General features: G+C 42.3%; 1 protein-coding gene across 2 annotated transcripts in view; it reads left to right on the top strand.

Annotated features, from left to right (window-relative positions):
- Positions 1 to 17,680, top strand: part of CNTLN (centlein) — a 506,300-nt gene extending 488,620 nt beyond the window's left edge. For both annotated transcript variants that reach the window (XM_075316500.1, XM_075316495.1), the window contains exon 27: positions 17,316 to 17,680. In XM_075316500.1, coding sequence (XP_075172615.1) covers positions 17,316 to 17,420 — 105 coding nt within the window. In that variant the 3' untranslated portion in view covers positions 17,421 to 17,680. The remainder of the gene's footprint in view (positions 1 to 17,315) is intronic.
- Positions 17,681 to 23,037: the final 5,357 nt, after the last annotated feature.

The raw sequence follows: 23,037 nt of genomic DNA, 5'->3' as shown, positions 1-23,037 counted from the left end.
GCCTGAGCTAGCCCTGTTCACTACTGTTTACCCATTTAAATGTTATTGTCAGCCACTGACCTCAGTATTTAAATAATTACATTGACCAAACCCCCAATGAGATTGTTGGGTGCCAATTGGTAATCTTGGCCGCAGTCAACCTGAGAGAGGCCCATTTTGCTGCCATGTTGGTAGGCTTGGCTTCTTAGGAAGACATTAATTCATGCATTACTGCATTATTGTGGAACATACAGTGCCTTGCGTAAGTATTCGCCTCCTTGAATTTTTTTCAATCTTTTCCCACATTTCAGGCTTCAAACATAAAGATAAAAATTTTAATGTCATGGTGAAGAATCAACAAGGGAGACACAGTTGTGAAGTTGAACGACATTTATTGCTTATTTTAAACTTTTTTAAAAAATAACTGAAAATTGGGGCGTGCAATATTATTCAGCCCCTTTACTTTCAGTGCAGCAAACTCACTCCAGAAGTTCATTGTGGATCTCTGAATGATCCAATGTTGTCGTAAATGACTGATGATGATAAATATAATCCACCTATGTGTAATTTACTCTTCGTATAAATGCACCTGCTCTGTGATAGTCTCAGTGTTCTGTTTAAAGCACAGAGAGCATCATGAAGGCCAAGGAACACAACAGGCAGGTCTCTGATACCGTTGTGGAGAAGTTTAAAGCTGGATTTGGTTACAAAAAGTTTTCCACAGCTTTAAACATCCCAAGAAGCACTGTGCAAGCGATCATATTGAAATTGAAAGAGTATCATACCACGGCAAATCTACCAAGACCCAGCCACCCCTCAAAAATTTAATCTCAAACAAGGAAAAGACTGATCAGAGATGCAGCCAAGAGGCCCATGATCACTCTGGATGAACTGCAGAGATCTACAGCTGAGGAGGGAGAGTCTGTCCATAGGACAACAATCAGTCATACACTGCACAAATCTGGCCTTTATGGAAGAGTGGCAAAAAGAAAGCCATTTCTGAAAGATATCCATAAAAAACTGTAATTTAAAGTTTGCCACAAGCTACCTGGGAGACACACCAAACATGTGGAAGACAGTGCTCTGGTCAGATGAAACCAAAATCGAACTTTTTGGGCACAATGCCAAACGATATGTTTGGCGAAAAAGCAACACAGCTCATCACCCTGAACACACCATCCCCACTGTCAAACATGGTGGTGGCAGCATCATGGTTTGGACCTGCTTTTCTTCAGTAGGGACAGGGAAGATGGATAAAATTGATGGGAAGATGGATGGAGCCAAATACAGGACCATTCTTGAAGAAAACCTGTTGGAGTCTGCAAAAAAACAATGATCCAAAACATAAAGCAAAATCTACAATGGAATGGTTCACAAATAAACGTATCCAAGTGTTAGAATGGCCAAGTCAAAATCCAGACCTGAATCCAATCGAGAATCTGTGGAAAGAGCTGAAAACTGCTGTTCACAAACGTTCTCCATCCAACCTCCCTGAGCTCGAGCTGTTTGCAAGGGAAGAATGGGCAAGAATTTCAGTCTCTCGATGTGCAAAACTAATATAGACATACCCCAAGCGACTTACAGCTGTAATCGCAGCAAAGTATTAACTTAAAGAGGCCGAATAATATTGCACACCCCAATTTTCACTTTATTATTTTTATAAAAGTTTAAAATAAGCAATAAATTTCATTTAACTTCACAATTGTGTCCCACTTGTTGATTCTTCACCATAACATTAACATTTTTATCTTTATGTTTGAAGCCTGAAATGTGGGAAAAGGTTGAAAAATTCAAGGGAGCCGAATACTTTCGCAAGGCACTGAAGCAGTGATCAAACAATCACATAGTCAAGTATTACACACAAAGTGAAATAAATTAAAAAAAGGGTTGAAATCTCCACTTTACAAAGAAATCCTAAGTTACCTAACCATTGTATTTATCAATTTCTATTAGACACTTTATTAGAACATTATTCAGTTCTCCCAAAGCTTTGAATCCCACGCCTTTTTAAGACTTTGCAGATCCAGGGCTTCTACTAAGGGACTAATTTCCGGTATTTATAAGCTTCTAATTGACCTCATCTCTATAGTGCCTCCCACACGCTCTTATATGCAAACATAGGCTACCTTTTTGTTAGCTTCCCTATGTTTTGTAAAACAATTATTATGGAAGAAAACAGCCAAATCATCAATATTGCTCTATATTAGGAAAACCAGAAAAATATTTTATTTTTCTTGTACCACACAATCCACATTTCTTCATCTTGTGCCTTAATCCAAACATACTAAATAGAAGTCCAAAACCTTATTTCATGAGTAATAGTTAAACAGATCCCATTAAATCCTCTACATTTCCTTCTGAATGTCCTTCCATTCCTATTAGGGAACAAAATCTGCTAGGTTACTTCTTCACTTCTTGACCGCTGCAAAATGTTTAAAAGCAAAGAATTTGAAAGGACCCTAAGTCCCATCATTAATAAAACTTTATTACAGCATTAAAGATCTTAAAAATATGGACTATCTTACAATTTTACTTGAAAATAGAGTGGATGTCTTGAGTGGCATTTTGTCTCGTATTGGGGTGAACATGATAAATAGCTGAGTGCTTAGGGATCCATATACTGTCCATGTCAGCCATGAATTTTGTGGAGTAGTTTACCATATTTTATGATTATAGGATACTTCTCCCCCACTTCCACTTTATTTTTTGTTTTGTCTGACCTGTCATGTTATATTTTTACTGTTTACTATAAATTTTGGTTTTCATTCTTTTATTCTTTGTTGTTTTTTGTTTTTTCGTAATATTCTTGCATTACTACAAGGTTACTTCATTCAACTGTTTTGATCATTTATATAAGGATATTGCAATTAATTTATTCTTGTATTTGGTAAAAAGTTAAATAAAAATACAGTTAATAAATAAAGGTTTGAAAAATAAAAACAAAATAAATGCTAAAAGTTTAAATGCTACCATTTCTCAGTTCAAAAAAAAATAAATATAAAAAAAATAATATTTTTAATATCATCATGTTTGTAAAGGTCTTATCTGGCAAAATGTAAAAATTTGTGTCAAAACTAAAAAGCTACATGCCAGATTTGGAGTTTTTCCGTGGCTGCATGTCCAAACAAAAAGGAATCAATACGTACATTTATAATCTATGTATCCAAAAATGTTTTCAATATAAGCATCCCTAAAAAATAAAATCCTCATACAGATCCATGGACAAAGGGGAAAAAAATATCCCCCCCCACCAAAAAAAAATAAAAATAACTATCTTTCCCATTTTCACCCAACTTTCAATTTCTATATATTTTTTACTTGTTTTTCTGTATGGAGAAGAATCAATGAACTCAAAGAATCAAGCAGTGATGGAAAAAAAAGGGCTTATTCTAGGAAGAATGGAAGAAAAACGAAACTGCAAAAACAATAAAACTTCTGGATGCAAACGGTTAATGTAACTGCTCTATATACATTCATTCCTTATCATTAGGTACATTTCTATAGAAACATAATACACCTGGAAATTATAGAATAGTCATTTAGCTGCAAATATGGTCCTCTCTCAGATAAATCTACAATTTCTTGTGTTTATATGATCTACTACTACCACCTTCTGGTAAGCTGACAATATAGCAGTCAAAAGAGTCAATTTTTGCTAAATATTGTAGATTGGAATTATTTATTCTTAAATTTGCCTGCAGAAATGCTGACACTGTATACAGGCACAGCAAGATAATGTGGATTTCCCTAAGAAGCAGAGCTAGCCAAGACTTCAGAAATGCTAGCCAATGACATTTGCTTCTGTAAGGCTTTCTACTCCGCTACCTGACAATCCAGGATGCTTCATAATTCATCTCCTACCAATTCTGAGCCTCTTGGCACAACAGTGATTTCACTATATACTACAATACTGTGGTGTTGCAGTATAAAATATACGCCATCAAATGATCTCAGGTATCCTAATAGGACAAAAAAGTGAGTTAAAAAAAAAAAGTTTTTATTTAAATCACCCCCTTTGCTTCCTTCAAGAATACAGTATAGATGTAAAATAATAATATATTGGATATAGTCATGTGTGAAAAGTCCAATTTATCAAAATATAACATTATTTCAACTGTACGTTAAATGCCGAAAAGAAAAAAATAAACTCCACAATTTCCATTTTTTGGTCTTTGCACTTCCCACAAAAAATACACTTTAAAATGCTGTCAACTCTCACGTGTTCCTCAAAATGGTAGCAAATAAAACATTAGCTCAGAGCGCAGAACACAAGCCACAGCGTAGTGGCCTGTAAAATAAAATTTGTCTGTATAAAATTTGTTCCAACATCTGTAACATTTTTTAAATTTTCTTATATTTTAGTGATTAGAACAATGTTAAAATCTTGTGTGTATATATATATATATATATATATATATAATATATATATACACAGTATATACAGTGTGCCCACACCCATATTTCTGTCCACCGCCATTAACTTGAGAACGGCGGCAGCTATAGGCATAGAAGTGGTGTCTAGGTATAGTAAAGTAGCCATGCGCTATGCAATGAAATCACCTATTGCGCCACCTGGTGGAAAGCAACGTTTTTATCTTGAAAACGGACCGAGATAGAGAAAAAAGGGAATTAAAAAATTTTTGGGCATCATCAATTCAATACGAATCCACACCTTGCATACAGAAATGCTATGATATGAAACCCATGACTCCCCCAAAACATTGAATGCTGGTCATGCATATGGCGCTTATTTAACTTTGATGCACGAAGTGGCCACCGTCAGCTGCAATGCACATCTGGACTCTGGACAGCATACTGTATCTTGCTGCACATTGTGCAATATGGTAGGTGACATATTTGCACAAGCATCTGTGATACGTCATCGTAGGTCCTGCAATGTTGGTGGAGGGGTCGCATACACCTGCTGTTTGATGTGACCTCACAGAAAGAAGTCTAATGGGGTCAAATCAAGTGAGCGTGGAGGCCACTCCACACAGCCACCATACCCAATGATTTGTAGGAAGGTCTCCATAAGGTATCGCTTCACGTCCGCAGCCTTGTGAGTTTTACATGTTCTAATCATAGCATATCTGTATGCAAGGTGTCGATTCGTATTGAATCGATGATACCCTACAACTTTGTAATTCACTTTTTTTCTCTATCTCGTTACATTTTCGAGATAAAAATGCTAACTCCGTTGTTTTCCACCAGGTGGCGCAATAGGTGGTTTCATTGTGTAGCGCATGGCTACTTTACTATACCTAGACACCACTTCTATGCCTATAGCTGCCGCCATTCTCAAGTTAATGGCGGTGGACAGAATATGGGTGGACAAACTGTATACATATCATAATTATGGTATCTTTTTGGGGGTTTTCTTAGATCTACAGCAGGGGTGGGGAACCTTTTTTTCTGCCAAGGACCATTTGGAAATTTCCACCAACCTTCGGCGGCCGCACAGATTTTTCAATGTGAAAATGACCCTGCTATATTTGGTCAAACATTTACTGTACATAACTCACCCCTAATGTGGTGGCCAGAGTAGCTTCTCTGTGGTGCGGCTGTGATGTTTGATGATACTAATCATGTTTCTTCTTACAACTGCTTTTCCAGATTTGTCTCGGTCTGGAGCACAGTCAACTCTTTGTGATATATATGATTTACCAATTTTATTATCACATAACAGACGCTGTATATGCATCACAAGAGGGTCTGGGGGCACACAAACATCACAAGAAGGGCTGGGGGCACAAACATCACAATAGGGGCACACACACATCACAAGAGGTGCTGGGGGCACACACAGCACAAGAGGGGCACACGCATCACAAGATGGGCTGGGGACACACACACACCACAAGAGGGTCTGGGAGCACACACACATCACAATAGGGGCTGGGGGGGCACACACATCACAAGAGGGGCTGGGGGGCACACACATCACAAGAGGGGCTGAAGGGACACACACACATCACAAGAGGGGCTGGGGGCACAGACACCACAAGGGGGTAAGCACAGACACCACAAGGGGAGAAAGCACAGACATCACAAGGGGGGAAAGCACAGACACCACAAGGGGGGAAAGCACAGACACCACAAGGGAGGAAAGCACAGACACCACAAGGGGGGAAAGCACAGACACCACAAGGGGGGGGAAGCACAGACACCACAAGGGGGGGGAAGCACAGACACCACAAGGGGGGGAAGCACAGACACCACAAGGGGGGAAAGCACAGACACCACAAGGGGGGAAAGCACAGACACCACAAGGGGGGAAAGCACAGACATCACTGGAAGGAAGCACAAACATGACTGGGGCACGGACAGCACTTTTAGAGCACAGACATCACTAGGGGGTACAGACATCACTGTGGGAACACAACACTGGGGGTGATACCCAGCATTGGGAGGGCACAAGGCACAGAGGGGCTGCACACAGCACTTGCAGAGCCCTGACATCACTGGGGGGACACAAACCTGTGGTGATACACAGCATAGGTGGGGGGACCCAGCACTGAGCGTTGCACACATCTCTGGGGGGTAATTTACAGAACTGGAAGGCAACAAAGCACTGGACGCGGCACAGAGGGCAGGCACTAGACACACAGCGCCGGAGAGCAGGCGACGGACACTCAGCGCCGGAAGGCACAGGGGCGGGCACACCGCTCCGGAGGGCAGAGGGGCGGCCATACACCGCTGAGCATGCTGACACTGGACAGCGAGAGAGCACATTGGTTTGCACAAGCAGCGCATGTGGTGATTTAAAGGACCGGTGGCCTACAAGACCGCAGCGGTGGCCCCAGCACTGCAGCCCCTGGGAATCTGCATAGGAGCTGCATAAAAGGTCATCGCGGGCCGCATGCGGCCTGCTTGCTGGAGGTTCCCCCGCCCCTGATCTACAGCATGTGAAATAAGTATTGAAGGTGTCACCAGTTTTCTAAGTAGATATATTTCTAAAGGTGCTATTTACATGAATTTCTCACCAGCTGTCAGTAACAACCCACCCACTCCACACAGACAAAGAAATAAACCATAGAAAGTATTGAACACATAAAAGCAACAGGTGCAAAAAGACATGGAAAGTCATGGCACCAGCTGAAATTCATCAGTAATTAGCAATCTTGCCATTTAGTGAAAAGGAATATCAGCTGGTTCAACTGATAGCCTATAAAAAGGTGTCTCATTACCAAGGTGCTACACAAGAAGCATTATTAGAAATGAGGGAACCCGAACTGTAAAGTTTGGGGTTCGGGTGCTGTACATATGCTAACCACTCAATCGAGCGTCAGGGTGTTCGGGTACGCTCGATGCTCGACCTTGCAATCTCTGAATGGCTCTCATTGGGGGTAACAGCAATGTCTTCGGATGTAGTGTGTACCAAAAAAAACGCCTCCCTTCCCTGGACATGGTTTGTTTATGGCTGGCTCTATGTTGGCGGAGAGCCAAACTACCAATCATCCACGTTTAATCGGGTTTGAGCTCCGGGATCAAGCTCAGGTCAAGTCCAGGTGCCGAACTGAACTTTACTTAAAGTACAGCTAGATCCTGAGAACCCAATCTTCCATGGGTCCCCTCATCCCTACTCATTATGGGTAAAACCAGTGAGCAGTCTCAAGACCTTCACAACCTTATTGTTTCAAAACATACTGATGGCAGTGGTTACAAAAGAATTACTAAACTACTGATGGGTCAAGTGAGCATTGCTGGAGCCAGAAACCGGAGGTGGAAAAAACATAATTTCACCATAAACCATCCATGACAAAGTGCTCCCTGCAAGATTTCAGACAGAGGAGTGAAAAGAATTATCAGAAGAGTTGTCCAATAGCCAAGAATCACTGGTGGAGAACTAAAGGATGATCTGGAATCAGCAGATACAATTGTTTCAAAGAAAATAATAAGTAATGCACTCAGCCCCCATAGCCTGTATGCACTTTCACAACGCAACTCCATTGCTGAACAAAAAGAATGCTGAAGTGCATTTAAAGTTTGCTCAACAACATATAGACAAGCTGTAACATTGGCCTTCTCGTTCCATACTTATACCGGTGTCCCAGCGCTAATGTCCCTGCGTTCTCCTCCCCCGTCGCCAGCTGGGATGCTGTTACCCATTCCTTTTGGTTCCTTGCGCGGTTCCCTGCTCTGATGCACTGCCACTCGCGTGTTGTTTGCACCTCTGCTGTCCCGTACGGCCATCTACGTGTGTGTGGTCCATAGGCCTCAGGCGCTGAGCTTGTCCTGCTAGATTTCTGGTTAATACCTATGGTGGAATTGCGCTCATCTTCCCTGCTTAAATTAGGGCGGTGCACACACCTTGAATTGTTGTTCTCGACCTATGGCTGGGAGGCATCTGGTATAAAAGTTAACCCTCCCTGATAAGCGTGGCTGAGCAACTGCTTTAAGTTATTAAATCCAACTCTGTGTTGGTCCTGTCATGTTGCTCTGGTCTGCCTGTACCCAGCTGCAGTCCTGACTGCTATAGTTCTTGTATGCTGATGTGTGCCCTGGACCTGTCCTGTTTATGTGTTGCCCTGATACCTGCCTGTATCCTGTTCCTGAATTCCTGATGTTTTCTATACCTGAAACCCTGCTGTGTCCTATCCCTGTAACCCTTCTGTTAATAAAGTCCTGTTTGTGTTTTAAGCCTGAAGTCTGGAGTTCCTGCTGTGCCTTCATCACCCTGTTGCGGTCCAAGCCCGCTGTGCCTGCACCCTCCTTTTGCTGTCCAAGCCCGCCTAGCCTGTACCACCCTGTTGCGGTCCAAGCCCGCTGTGCCAGCAGCGCCTTGCTGCAGTCTGTGCATATTGTGCCTGTGCCGCCCTTCCGCGGTCTATGCCTGCTGTGCCTGATGTCCGGTGTCTGATGACCTCTGCCCAATGTCTGGAACCTTACCCAATGTTGAGTGTCTGATGACCTCTGCCCGATGTCTGGAGCCTTACCCGATGTCTGATGAACTCTGCCTGATGCCTGGAGCCTTGCCTGATGACTTCCTGTGTCTGTCCTCTTCCTGGGTTTGTTATTCTGTGTTCCTGTCCATCTCCGTGGCCGGGACTAGCCAGTATCCCTGTTCCGTTCTGCCTGAGTGTCTGGTCCGTTCCTGTGTCCTGGGACCAGCCTGATCCTGAAATGTTTCTGAACTGTACTATGTTCCCATGCCAGTCCTGTCTGACCCTGCCTGTCCCCCTGTCTTGCGGTTACCTAGCACCTAGCCCTGGTTCAGCTGCCACAGTTTCTGGACGCCACCCTTCCTTGTCTGGGTGGGTCCCGGTCTCCCCTGTGGTCCAGTGGGTGCACCTTACCCTTGGAATGCAACATACCTGCACTTGCCTCATTCAGAGCGTGACACAAGCCTGTAAAATACTAGCAGAATATAATCTAGTCAGATGAGACCAAAGTTGAACTCTTTGGATGCCATAATACACACCATGTTTGGAGGCCAAAGGACACTGCATATCTCCGCAAAAGCACCATGCCTAAAGTGAAGTTTGGAGGTGGGAACATCATGGTGTTGGCTGTTTTTCAGCATACAGCACTGGCAAACTTCACATAATTGTATGTACCATGACAATCTTGCTAAAAATCTGCTGCTCTCTACCAGGATGATGAGAATGAAACAAGGGTGGTCATTTCAGCAAGACAATGATCCAAACTCAAAGCCAAAGAAATTCTCAATTTGTTGCAGATAAAGAAAACGAAGCTGTAAGGCTGGAATCACACTTGCGAGTGTAAAATCGGTCCGAGTCTCATGCTAGAAAGTCGGACGATTTCTGCTCACATTTCATCAGTGTGCTCTCAGTGTGCTGTCAGTGTGCAATCAGTTTTTTCCTCAGCAGCTGCTATTCATGTACTGTTATGTACAGGAGCATTTACAGTGTTCTCTGCTACATGCGTGAAATGTATTGAGAAAAACTGATGTCACTAGGATGTTGCATGTACTGTCCATGTGACATCCTTTTTTTTTTTTTTCACGCACTCAGACTTGCATTGAAGAAACTTGCGCGAGAAACTCACCAAAACGCAGCATGCTGCGATTTTTTTTTTTCAGTCCAATTTGGACTGAAAAAAAAATAGCAGATCTGAGCTGCCTCATTGATTAACATGGGTCCGAGTGCAATGCGAGATTTTCTCGCATTGCACTGGTGCGAGTTAATCGCAAATGTGAAGCCGGCCTAAGAATTGCCCACACAATCACCTGACCTGAATCCAATAGAAAATTTATTGAAGGAACTAAAGCTCAGAGTTCATAGAAGGAGCCCATCAGACCTTTAGGATTTGAAGAGTGTGTGGAAGAAAGGGTTAAAATCACACCTGAGCAATGCATCTAACTAGTTTCTCCATATAGGAGGCATCTTGAAGTTGTCATCACCAACAAAAGCTTTTGTACAAAGTACTAAATGTCAGTAAGCTGTTCAATACTTTTTTCTCTGTGTCATTTCTCATTCTTTTACATCACTAAATTTATGGACATCTATGGTTTGATTTCTTAGCCAACATCTAATGAGAAATTCATGTCAATAGCCTCTTTAGAAATATATTTACAGTGGCATGCAAAAGTTTGGGCACCCCTTGTCAAAATTATTGTTATTGTGAACAGTTGTGAGCAAGTTGAAAATAAAATGATCTCTACAAGGCATAAAGTTAAAAATGACACATTTCCTTTGTATTTAAAAAAAAAAAATATATATATATTTTAATCTTTTACATTTTAAAAATTACAAAAAGAAAACTGGGCCGTTGCAAAAGTTTGTACACCCTTGGAGATTTTTATGCTTCGATAACTTTGTCCAAAATTTCAGACCTTAATTAACCTATTATGGTTATGAAATGTTCAGTATCATTGTTAGTAAAGGCCAGGTGATGCAAATTTCACAGCTTTATAAAAACCCAGCGTCCTCTAACCTTGTGCTAAAAAACAGCAGCCATGGGTTCTTCTAAGCAGCTGGCTAGTACTCTGAAAATTAAAATGGTGGAGGCCCCCACAGAGCAGGAGAAGACTATAGGAAGATAGCAAAGTGTTTTCAAGTTACCCTTTCCTCATTTCAAAATGTCATTTAGAAATGGCAGTTAACAGCGGAGGTCAAGATAAGGTCTTGAAGACCAAGAAAACTTTCTGTGAGAGATACTGGTAGGATTCCTAGAGAGGCAAATCAGAACGCCCTCTTGACTGCAAAATACCTTCAGAAAGATTTATCAGACAATGGAGTTGTGGTACACTGTTCTATTGTTGAAAGACACCTCCACAAGTATGGCCTTCATGGAAGAGTCATCAGAAGAAAACCTATCCTGCATCCTTATCATAAAATTCAGCATTAGAAATGTTCAAAAAGAAATGTAAACAAGCCTGATGCATTTTGGAAACAAGTCCTGTGGACTGATGAGGTTAAAATAGAACTATTTGGCCACAAAGATCAAAGGTACACTAGTTCAAAAGTTTGGGGTCACCCAGACAAAATTGTTTTTTTCATGAAAAATCATACTTTAATTTATCAAATGAGTTATGAATAGAAAATATAGCCCAGACATTGACTAGGTTAGAAATCATGATTTTTACTTGAAATAATAATTTTCTCCTTCAAACTTTGCTTTTGTCAAAGAATGCTCAATTTGCAGCAATTACAGCTTTGCAGACCTTTGGCATTCTAGCTGTTAATGTGCTGAGGTAATCTAGAGATATTTCACCCCATGCTTCTAGAAGCCCCTCCTACAAGTTGGATTGGCTTGATGGGCACTTTTTGCATACCATACGGTCAAGCTGCTCCCACAACAGCTCAATAGGGTTGAGATCTAGTGACTGGGCTGGACACTCCATTACAAATAGAACACCAGCTGTCTGTGTGGTGCTCCTGAGGCCTTAGTCGCCACAGGGTACTGGACCTCACTTAAGATGCAGTATTCATCTCAGGTAAGGAGGGGGTCAACCACCGGTGTTTCCACATATCACTTCACATACAGCTTAGGTGCCATCTCACTGGGGAACTGGACCAGGGTAGGCTGGGGGGGTGGCCATCACGAGGCATGGGACTTTTTTGGTCACTAGGACAACCACCTGGGGGCGAGCACCACTTGGGGTAGAAGTAGAAGCAACCTGGACACTAAGCCAGTCAAGACGGGACTTCAGTTCTGGTGACACGACACCACTTCTTATTTCTTGTTTCACGGGGCCTGAGGCTTGTAGCGGGAAGCTCAACGCGGGTTCCTCAATCCTGGAGGGGCATCTCTTGGAAAGGACTCTTTCAAACACCGGTGGCTACCTCTAACTTAACCGGGATTGGCTGGGGTCCATGACGGCAGAGATCAGTACCCTGAGGGCTGCATATGAACTGTGAGTGAAGAGACCTGGAACCGCAGCAGCTGACTCAGCCTCTTTTCACCAGCGCCCCGCGCTTGGGCGCCAATAACCACTACTCCCCTCATAATCCTACCCGGTGCCCGCTCCACCTGTAGGGAGCAGAACCATCTTTGCTGCGACACCATCCACCCTGGAAGACAGCGATAGCAGTGGAGGCTAATCCCTGGCCACGTACCGCAGGTGGTGTCACAAGACAATCACCCTCATACTCATCAACTACTACCCCTATCATCCCATCCTCTTTTATTGTATACCTCGGGGCCACGAAGCTGGGCAGGGCCACCCGTGACATCCCAGACCTGACATCACCGGCCTGGCGACGAGTACCTCTAAATCCCCTGTCCCGTGGGTGCTACAACTTCCTCTTCCCTAAATAGTTCATGCATAATTTGGAGGTGTGCTTTAAGTCATTGTCCTGTTGTAGGATGAAATTGGCTACAATCAAGCACTGTCCACAGAGTATGGCATGGCGTTGCAAAATGGAGTGATAGCCTTCCTTATTTAAAATGTCTTTTACATTGTACAAATGTCCCACTTTACCAGCACCAAAGCAACCCCAGACCATCACATTACCTCCACCATGCTTGACAGATGGTGTCAGGCACTCTTCCAGCATCTTTTAAGTTCTTCTGCATCTCACAAATGTTCTGTGTGATCCAAACACTTCAAACTTCGATTCATCTGTCCATAACACTTTTTTCCAATCTTCCTCTGTCCAATGTCTGTGTTCTTTTGCCCACATTAATCTTTTCCTTTTATTAGCTAATCTCAGATATGGTTTTTTCTTTGCCACTCTGCCCTGAAGGCCAGCATCCCGGAGTCGCCTCTTGACTGTAGATGTTGACACTGGCGTTTTGCAGGTACTATTTAAAGAAGCTGCCAGTGAGGACCTGTGAGACATCAATTTCTCGAACTAGAGACTCTCATCTACTTGTCTTGTTGCTTAGTTGTGCATTAGGGCCTCCCACTTCTCTTTCTACTCTGGTTAGAGCCTGTTTGTGTTCTCCTCTGAAGGGAGTAGTAATACACCGTTGTAGGAAATCTTCAGTTCCATGGAAATTTCTCGCAAGAAATATCCTTTATTTCTAAGAACAAGAATAGACTGTCGAGTTTCACATGAAAGTTCTCTTTTCCTGGCCATTTTGAGAGTTTAATGGAACCAACAAATGTAATGCTCCAGATTCTCAAGAAGCTCAAGGTCAGTTTTATAGCATCTCTAATCAGCAAACTTGTTTTCAGCTGTGCTAACATACTTGCACAAGGATTTTCAAGTGATTTCTAAACATCAATTAGCCTTCTAACACAGTTAGCAAACAAAATGTACCATTACAACACGGGAGTGGTGGTTGTTGGAAATGGGCCTCTATACACCTATGTAAATATTGCATTCAAAGCCAGACATTTGCAGCTAGAATAGTCATTTACCACATTAACAATGTATAGGGTGTATTTCTAATGATTTAAACATTAGCTTCATTGAAAAAATGTGCTTTTCTTTTAGCAATAAGGAAATATCTAAGTGACCCTAAACTTTTGAACTGTAGTGTATGTCAAGAGGAAAAAGGGCACAGAATTTCAAGAAAAGAATATCTCGCGAAACATTTAGCATGGTAGTGGATAAATCATGCTTTGGGGCAGTGGTGTTGCCAATGGCACTGGGAATATTTCACGGGTTATCTGCATATTAGCTGGGAGGAATTAATTAATATTTTTGTCTTGGTCAATGATGCCAGGGAATTGTTTGGTCAGTGTGTCTTTATTACTTTGTATTTGCCATGTGGGTAGCAGTTATGCTTTCCAATAGTTGTCTTCTTACTCTTTAAAAGGAGTAACAGCTGTATACCTCACAATATACACTGTTTTACTAGATGTCTGTGTAATAGCGGAGACTGCGCTATTAAATACAACAGAAGAATAGGTATATTGACGTACAGTATAGCATTTTAATTGAAGGAAAAAGGACTGTATTGGTGTCTGTCGGGTGAATTGAACCTAACATATTTAACATATGCACCAGAATTTTTCAGAATATATTGCAAATGTTTAGTACACTGTACTGACGAACACAGACAGAAGAGGGCCCATGGGGAAAAGCAGTATATGAACCCTTTTCAGTCCATTTTCCCATTATTATTCACAATTTCACCTTCTTATGGTTAACTCTTTGGCTGCACATGTTGCACAATAATATGTCCACCCCTGGGACACAGTAATATGGAAATTGAGGGCATAACCGAGTGTTACCTACCAAGGGGGTGATGGGGCCGTTATTACATTTGTGGTCTCACCTGATGTGGTCTTCTGGGCTTACTTTTTCATTGATGCTTCTCACGTCCGGTTTGCTTGAAAACAATAGAGCTTTTTTCTTGTCTGGGTTATTTTCTCACATCTCTTTACTGCTAAACGCTCAAGTATCTTCTTTCCTTCTGTTTTTCCTTTTATATTCTTCAATTTGGCTCTACTTCTCCTTTATTCCTGCCCCTTGCTCCTTTTTTCTCTCTTCCTGACATTGCTCAGGGCCCCCCCACAAAGGTGACAGCTGAGACACTGTCAGAGTGAAGTAATAATCTGTTCAGCATTCTTTCTCTGCTGCCAAGTTTAGACAGTGGTGAGTCCATTAGATATGTCAATTATAAAAAAGTATTGCCCTTAAATTCACGCATGGCAGTAGCCCACTGCCTGTTCTGATGTAAATGCCCAGCGACACGCCTGAGCCAGGCTTTCTTTATAACCGTACACATTGTGAGCATCGACATTATTACTAATAAAGAATAAGAATCATTTTTATGTAATAAACATCCACTAATGAATTCTACATATATTTGGTCCAATTAACATTAACTAGAACAAAAGGAGCAGTAATACAATATTGAAAAATATTGATGTAAACTACTGTATACGACAAACACATTGTGTACAAGTTTAGAATAGTTTTGCCAATATTTGGGGGCCAAAGTTTTGAGGCGTAACTTGAAATTAGTATTTGTAATTATATTTAAGGTTTTCTGTCAATATTTTGGTCTGATTAGTATTAGCCACTGGAGTTTTTCATTATTTTTTTTTGCAGTAAAGAGACCAGAGAGTTTGATATCTTAGCTGATTACACTGTTCTACATGTTTTCAAAAATTGTCCCTTTCAGTTACGAAATGAGCCATTTGTTTCTGATTTTGACTTCCTGAACATTGATGGGCTTTAAATAAAAAAAAAAACCTGGTTCTGGCCTGGAATTGATCCAGGATATCTGCTCAGATACTGATCCCCATATAAGTGTATGGGGACCAGAATCTGGAGCTTTAAATTAGTGTTAGAAGGGATAGGGGGATTAGAGCAAGCGAGTTATACTTACCGAGTCTCCCGTGTGGCTGTAACGCTACTTTCGAGACTTCTTAGTTTCCTTTATACACTGCACTGCTTCCCCCATCCACCGGAATTCCCGGTGTCTGCTTTCAGTCAGACCACGCCCCACCCTGTGTGTTAATGTGTCTGACTGCTTGCAATCGCACTTGCTGTCTGTGTATGTATATTGGTGTAAAGATAAGCAACAAATTCAATCAGCTGGTGAACAAAAAGGAGGCTAATGAAGCGGCCAGGAGCTGGGGTGCAAATTCAGCAAACAGAGCACCACTCCCTGTTATATGCATATATGTTACCAGCGTGGGAAACCAACAAGGGAACCCCTGTTTCATTCTGTTTTTTTCTATTGTATAATGCATATAACAGGGAGTGGTGCTCTGTTTGCTGGATTTGCACTCCAGCTCCTGGCCGCTTCATTAGCCTCCTTTTTGTTCACCAGCTGATCTTGTAGGTGTTTAAAACCCAGAGAAGATGCAGTGTAGTGTAGGACCCAGCAAAGGAGGGTGCCGTGAAGGGGCGCTGGGCTGGTATTACAATGGCCTTTATAATATTCTAAATACCTCCATCTATGTTATAAGGTATAATCTATTTTGGTTTTTCACAGTGTGCGGCTAGAATTTTTTCTCATATATATATATATATATATATATATATATATATATATATATATATATATGTGTATATATATATATATATATATAATGTTCCCCAAAAATAAGACCTAACCTGAAAATAAACCCTAATTGGATTTTTGAGGCTTTTTTGAGTATGCTTCAAATATAAGCCCTACTCCAAAAATAAGCCCTAGTTGCAGTTCCATGAGGAAGTGTCAAGTGTCCAAGCAGCTAAAAGAAGTTAAAGAATACAGCAGGACTCTCCATCAAGGAAAGCAGACACCTCAAAAAGACACCCCCCACCAAAAAAACAATTGCACTCCTCAGACCCCAAAGGATTACAGTTGACAAGTATTGATGGTGTATTGGCTCTCATACAGAGATCTGCGTCAGGTCCCTCTCCATTCCAGCTGCATTGCACTGCAGCCATCACAAAAAGATCGGGTACTAGTATCACTCTGCGAGAGTGCTACCGCTTCCAGTCACCTGGGAATGCCAACCTCTGTAGAACCCATTCCCTTGCCAACTCTAAATGTTTGGGGTCTGGTAAGTGCGATTCTTTTAGGGGGTGTCTGCTTTCTTTTGGTGGTAAAGGTAGCAGTCCATAGTGAATAATAAATTTAAGCAGGTAATTTAATCCTTTGTAAACCTGGTATGTACCCACCACTATAGGACGGGTTTTGCACCATGACAATAGCAGATCAGATCAGAAAATGTGCATCTGAACCAGTAACAGGATTAACACAAAAAATTGATGTTCCAGAATGTAATGACATGATTATATTTGAATAAATGTTGATTTTTTTTTTTTTGTTCAAGAATAAATGTGTCTTGTTGTTCATGGGAAAATATAAGACATCTCTTGAAAATAAGCCCTGGCGCTTCTTTTGGAACAAAAAATTATGTAAGACCCTGTCTTATTTTTGGGGAACATGATATATAATGGGTTGTTTTTTTTTTAACTGTTTCTCATCTGAAGCACAGGCAGAAAAATCACTTTTCTTGTTTTTACTGTTACCAGATTCCCTTTGCCTCTTTCCTTATGGACTCTGTCAGAACTAAACTCGGTGAGAAAAAGAGACTGATAGAAGAATACACAGCGCTAAAAGCGAAGGAATCCAGGTGAATATTGATAATGAACTGATGGACACACAAGAACATTCCACCCAGAATAAGAGAGGAGTGCACTGCTGTGATACTGCGATGTCTGCTGCCAATATTTATGCAATCCCTGTCCTGGACATGTGATTCACACGGTTAATGCTCCTTAAAGTCCCATATTTAACCTGATTGTGTATATTTTCAGTTTTTTTTCACATTTATTAAATATAAATGTCTATTTTATTAGCTATTTAAATTCATGTTTATTTTTCCATTTTTTTTATATTGATATGCAATAAAAAAATAAAGCTTATTGTTGATTGCTTGTCTTTGTGTATTTCATATAGTTCATGCCAAAAGAGAACAATGTGAACCCTTTGCTTTCTAGCAGCAGATTTGCTGAAAGCAGGTTGCTTGTCAGATGGGCAAATTGTTACTAAACCTATATTAGACTGGATTGCATGTAATTATTATTTCTACCATCCCGATGAATGTTGGGTGATGACAAGTATATCATTGTCCATAGGACTTCATCATTATCTGACATGCATTACATTTTCTCCAATACAATTACTGTTCTCACTATAATCATAAAAATAAAAACTGTGATTAATTTGTAAAGCCAGTCATGTGGAATAGCAGGGCTTTGTTGGGCCATGATTCAGTACAGAATACATGACTAATACAAAATTAAATATGGTCTCAACTAACTTCCAATATTTAATCATATGAAACATATATTTTGCACCTCTATATCTGAACACACAGGGTTGATGTACTTTACTTGTTCAGAATACTGTTGCTGAAACCTGTTGTGCCACATTAACCTGTGCCAAACTGCTGTCACTTTAAATTAGCTTCCAGTCAGTGGCATAACTACAGTCTGATGCGCCCCGGTGCAGAGTTTGAGCCTGCACCCCCCCCCCTCCCCCTGTCAGATGTATGGGCCATTGTAGCATTCTAAATCCTATAAAGACATACAAGTTGCTCCCCCCTCCCCATTTTATTGTGTAGTAATTTCCCCCATCCAGGGCCATTTCCTGGTAAATATGTCCACATCATGGCCCCATCCTGGTGAATGACCCCATCATGGCTATATCCTGGTATATATGTCCACTATTATGGCCCCATCCAGATATATATATATCCCCATCATGACCCCATCATGGTATACCTCCCCATCATGGTCCCATCCTTTTGTATGACCCCGATCACGTGCCTATATCCTAGTATATATGATCCCATCTTGGTATATGTCCCCATCATGGCTCCATCCTGGTGTATGACCCCAATCATGGATATAGCCTGGTATATATGGCCCCACCCTGGTATATATGTCCCCATCATTGCCCATCCTGTTATATATGGCGCCATCATGGCCTTTCTTGGTATATATGGCCCATCATGGCCCCATCCTGGTATATAGCCACATATCCTGGTATATAGCCACCTTATTCTGGTATATAGTCCCCATCATGCTATATAGCCCACTACCGCACCACACACAGTAAAAAAATAAAAATAAACGACTGTACTAAGTGTTCACTTTCATAATGAGGCATATTTATACATATAAATGAGATTTCCTCTAAGACATCTATTTTCTAACTTTCTAACCTCTCATCATATGGGAGGCCTCCATTCCTTGTAGTAGTCTAGTTGCAAGCCTATGAACTGACTAACTTCTGAATGTCCTTTTTAAAATGTGGAGCCCAAAACTGGATCCCATATTCCAGATGTGGCCTTACAAGTGATTTATATAGGAATAACAATATGTTGGGATCATGGGATCTAATCTCTCTTTTTAAACCCCCTAAAATTTTGTTTGCTTTATATGTACCATTTACGACAACTCAGTTTCCTATCTTTTAGCAAATTCCTTGATACAGATGAGCGAACCTTTGGAAGTTCGGTTTGGCAGGTACAGTCGAACATTATAAAAGTTTGTTTTGTGACCCCGACTTGATCCGAATCTCAGTGAAAGTCTGTAATTGGGTAGTTTGTGGCTCCACCAAAATGCTTCCAGTCATAAGCAGAACACTTCCAGGGGAGGGTGGGTGAGGTTTTTCAATTCTTTTAATTTTTTTTGTGTGCACACTACGTCATCACACTGATTGAACCCTAAAGGGTGTTTTACACGCAACATCGCTAGCGATAGCTAGTAATGTCGTGCGCGATAGCACCCGCCCCCCGTCGTTTGTGCGACATTTGGTGACCGCTGCCGTAGCGAACATTATCGCTACGGCAGCGTCACACACACATACCTTTTCAGCGACGTCGCTGTGACCGCCGAACAATCCCTCCTTCAAGGGGGAGGTGCGTTCGGCGTCATAGCGACGTCATTGCGGCGTCACTAAGCGGCCGCCCAATAGCAGAGGAGCGGCGCAGATGAGCGGCTGGAACATGCTGCCCACCTCCCTCCTTCCTCATTACCGGTGGACGCAGGTAAGGAGATGTTCGTCGTTCCTGCGGCGTCATACATAGCGATGTAACAAATAAGGAATAACGTTTAGAACACCATTCTAAGTCTGAACTGGGTGCAAAAACCGAAAAAAACATCACTATGGGGATGTCCCCATAGTGATGTTTTTTTAGGTTTTTGCACCCAGTTCAGACTTAGAATGGTGTTCCAAGCGTTTCCCCATAGTGATGTTTTTTTTAGGTTTTTGCACCCAGTTCAGACTTAGAATGGTGTTCCAAACGTTATTCCTTATTTGTTAGTAGTTTTTCGTTTGTGAACCCTCCCCAACCACACCTATTGCCAATCCATATCATACGCATAAATAGCCTGGGTCTCAGCTTCCCATACACGGTAAGTTTTTTAACTGCAAGAGAGGACACACACAAGCTAGGGACCCCAATCGTAGAGAAATACTTTGGCGTAGTGTTGGGGCTCTGTTGCATTGATCAATTCAGTAGCTAAATTTCTCTTGATTCATATGTTCATGGCAGTAATGCAGATTCCATTTTTCACATTTTCACTCTTACATATAGCTATTGGATTTTTCAAGTCAGTATTCACACAGCAGTTTCTGCTATTTCATGTATTCCCCTGGCATAGTCACTGGTGTGCATACCTTATCTCCACATACATAGCGATGTGTGACGCCGCAGGTACGACGAACAACCAGCGGCATGCACCACCAACGATATTATGAAAAGGAGTGACGTGTCAATGATTTTTGACGTTTTTGCGATCGTTGATCGTCGCTCCTAGCTGTCACATGCTGCGATGTCGCTAACGGCGCCGGATGTGCGTCACTAACGATGTGACCCCGACGGTATATCGTTAGCGATGTTGCAGCGTGTAAAACACCCTTTAGTGCGAGCCTTTCAAACACTGCAAGGGGCTCGCACAGGGCCAAGTATCAACTCATACCCACACACAGTGCTACTCACTTGAGTAGTTTGCACTCGTAACTCACTCGAGCTTCAAAAATGAACTTTATTTTTTGGAAGTCGGTTTCCAAACCCAAACTCAAAACATCGAACCTCAGGTTCACTCATCTCTTCTCCTTACCCATCTGCATATAGTTTTCCCTAGTCCCTACTTCTGGAGTTTCAGTATGAGACTTGTGTGGAACTGTCAAATGCCCTTTCAAAGTCCAGATAAATCACATCAGCTGCATTACCAACATCCAGATTTGCATTTACTTTCTCATAGAAACCAAACTTATTGGTTGACACGACTTATCTTTCATGAATCCATGCTGGTTGTCAGTTATTGTTAGTGATGGATGCAAATGCTTAGCACTCGATCGAGCATTGGGGTGCTTGAAACTCTCAATACTCAATCGAGTATTCTGATACTCTGGTACCATGCTAGAGTACCAGCTCCGCATGGTTCTTGGCTTTTTTTCAGCTATTAAACATGTTTGGATTGCCTGGCAATCACAGTAATGTTGTAGACATGTTGGCTAGTGGTATTACTGTGATTGGCTGGCGACATAGCGCCATCGGGTCTTTATAATACCCGGTAATGCCATGTTCTGCTCACTGTACCAGGAATAGTGTAGGGAGAGTTTCTGCTGGAGAAGGGACAGTGTGTTACAACGTCACAGTACCTACTGATGCAACATTAAACCAAAAGTCCTTTTCAGGTTTAATGCAATTAGGTTCCATTGTATACTAATACTGCTCTTAGTCTGCAATTAGTGTAGAGTTAGCTTCTGGAGTAAAGGCCCCGTTACATGCTACGATATATCGGGCGATATGTCGTAGGGGTCACAGATTCCGTGACGCACATCCGGCATCGTTTGGCTTATCGTAGCGTGTGACAGCTATGAGCGACTGTTAACGAGCAAAAATACTCACGTTATCGTTGCTCGTTGACACGTTGTTCATTTTCAAAATATTGGTCACATTCCTGGATGCAGGTTGTTCGTCGTTCCTGAGGCAGCACACATCGCTCCGTGTGACACCTCGGGAACGACGAACACAGCTTACCTGCGTCCCGCTAGCAATGAGGAAGGAAGGAGGTGGGCGAGATGTTACGTCCCGCTCATCTCCGCACCCTCCGCTTCTATTGGGCGGCCGCGGTGTGACGTCGCTGTGACGCCGAACGTCCCTCCACCTTCAGGAAGAGGATGTTCGCCACCCACAGCGAGGTCGTTCGGGAGGTAAGTACGTGTGACAGGGGTGACCAACTTTGTGCGACACGGGCAACAAATTGCCCGTGACGCACAAACGATGGGGGCGGGTGTGATCGCACATGCGATCGCACGATAAATCGACGCGTGTAACGGGCCCTTTAGGATAATGTCTTTCCCAGCACATCCTGTCTTCCACATGGTCCAGTCTCTCTAGCCAAGAGTCTGAACCACATGATCGTCACCCTGATCCTCCTTCCTCCCTTCATGGTGAGCCCCAGGAGATAAGTGTCAGAAGGGTAACGAAGTAACGGGGAACAGTGGCTCCTATACTGTCCCCAGGCTAGGTGGCCCTTACTGTCCCTTTAATCCAGAGGTACTTCTGAACGTGAAGAGGTCTGGATCGCCAGAATAGCTCTAAGTCCTGATCAGCTCTAGGTCTAATACCCCTCACCTCCAAACCAGGAGAGGGCCGGGACTAGAGTGGTAAATCCCACACAAAAAGTCAGGCTGGAGAAACCCAACCACATACTCACAGTAATCACTCACAGGGGTATAGACAAAACATACTCTGGAGGAAATAAAGAAAGGAGGTAATCAAACGACAAGAGCATTTCCACAATATACCAGATTAGCTTACAACAGTTCACCAGAAGCTGGATAACCATGCACAAAGACCAGAATTGCAAAAGCCATTATTGCCATGAAGAAGATTCCACCATATCTTAAATGGCGGAGGCATCCGTGATATGTCTCCAGAAACACATGACCCTAGCAGCAATTCACAGGCCAGCTGAAATTAACTTTTGCTAGACTGACCATTAATAAGCACACAACATGTTAACGCACTGCTCTGTGAGCAACTCAAAAGCACTAGGTGGCGTGTCAGACTCTGCAGTGGGAACAGAGTCAAAAGGCACTATGATGCCTGGTGAGTTTAAAGCTAAACACTGTGTGTCTGTACCCCTTCCGCTAAGACTGGCCTCTGGACCCTCTGCACCAGATCTCTCCGGATGATGGCGATGGAAAGGCCCAACCAGGCATTTCGCATAG

This window comes from Anomaloglossus baeobatrachus, chromosome 1, assembly GCF_048569485.1.
Source record: "Anomaloglossus baeobatrachus isolate aAnoBae1 chromosome 1, aAnoBae1.hap1, whole genome shotgun sequence".
Lineage (NCBI taxonomy): Eukaryota > Metazoa > Chordata > Amphibia > Anura > Aromobatidae > Anomaloglossus > Anomaloglossus baeobatrachus.
This window is presented reverse-complemented; position numbering and strand designations above follow the sequence as displayed.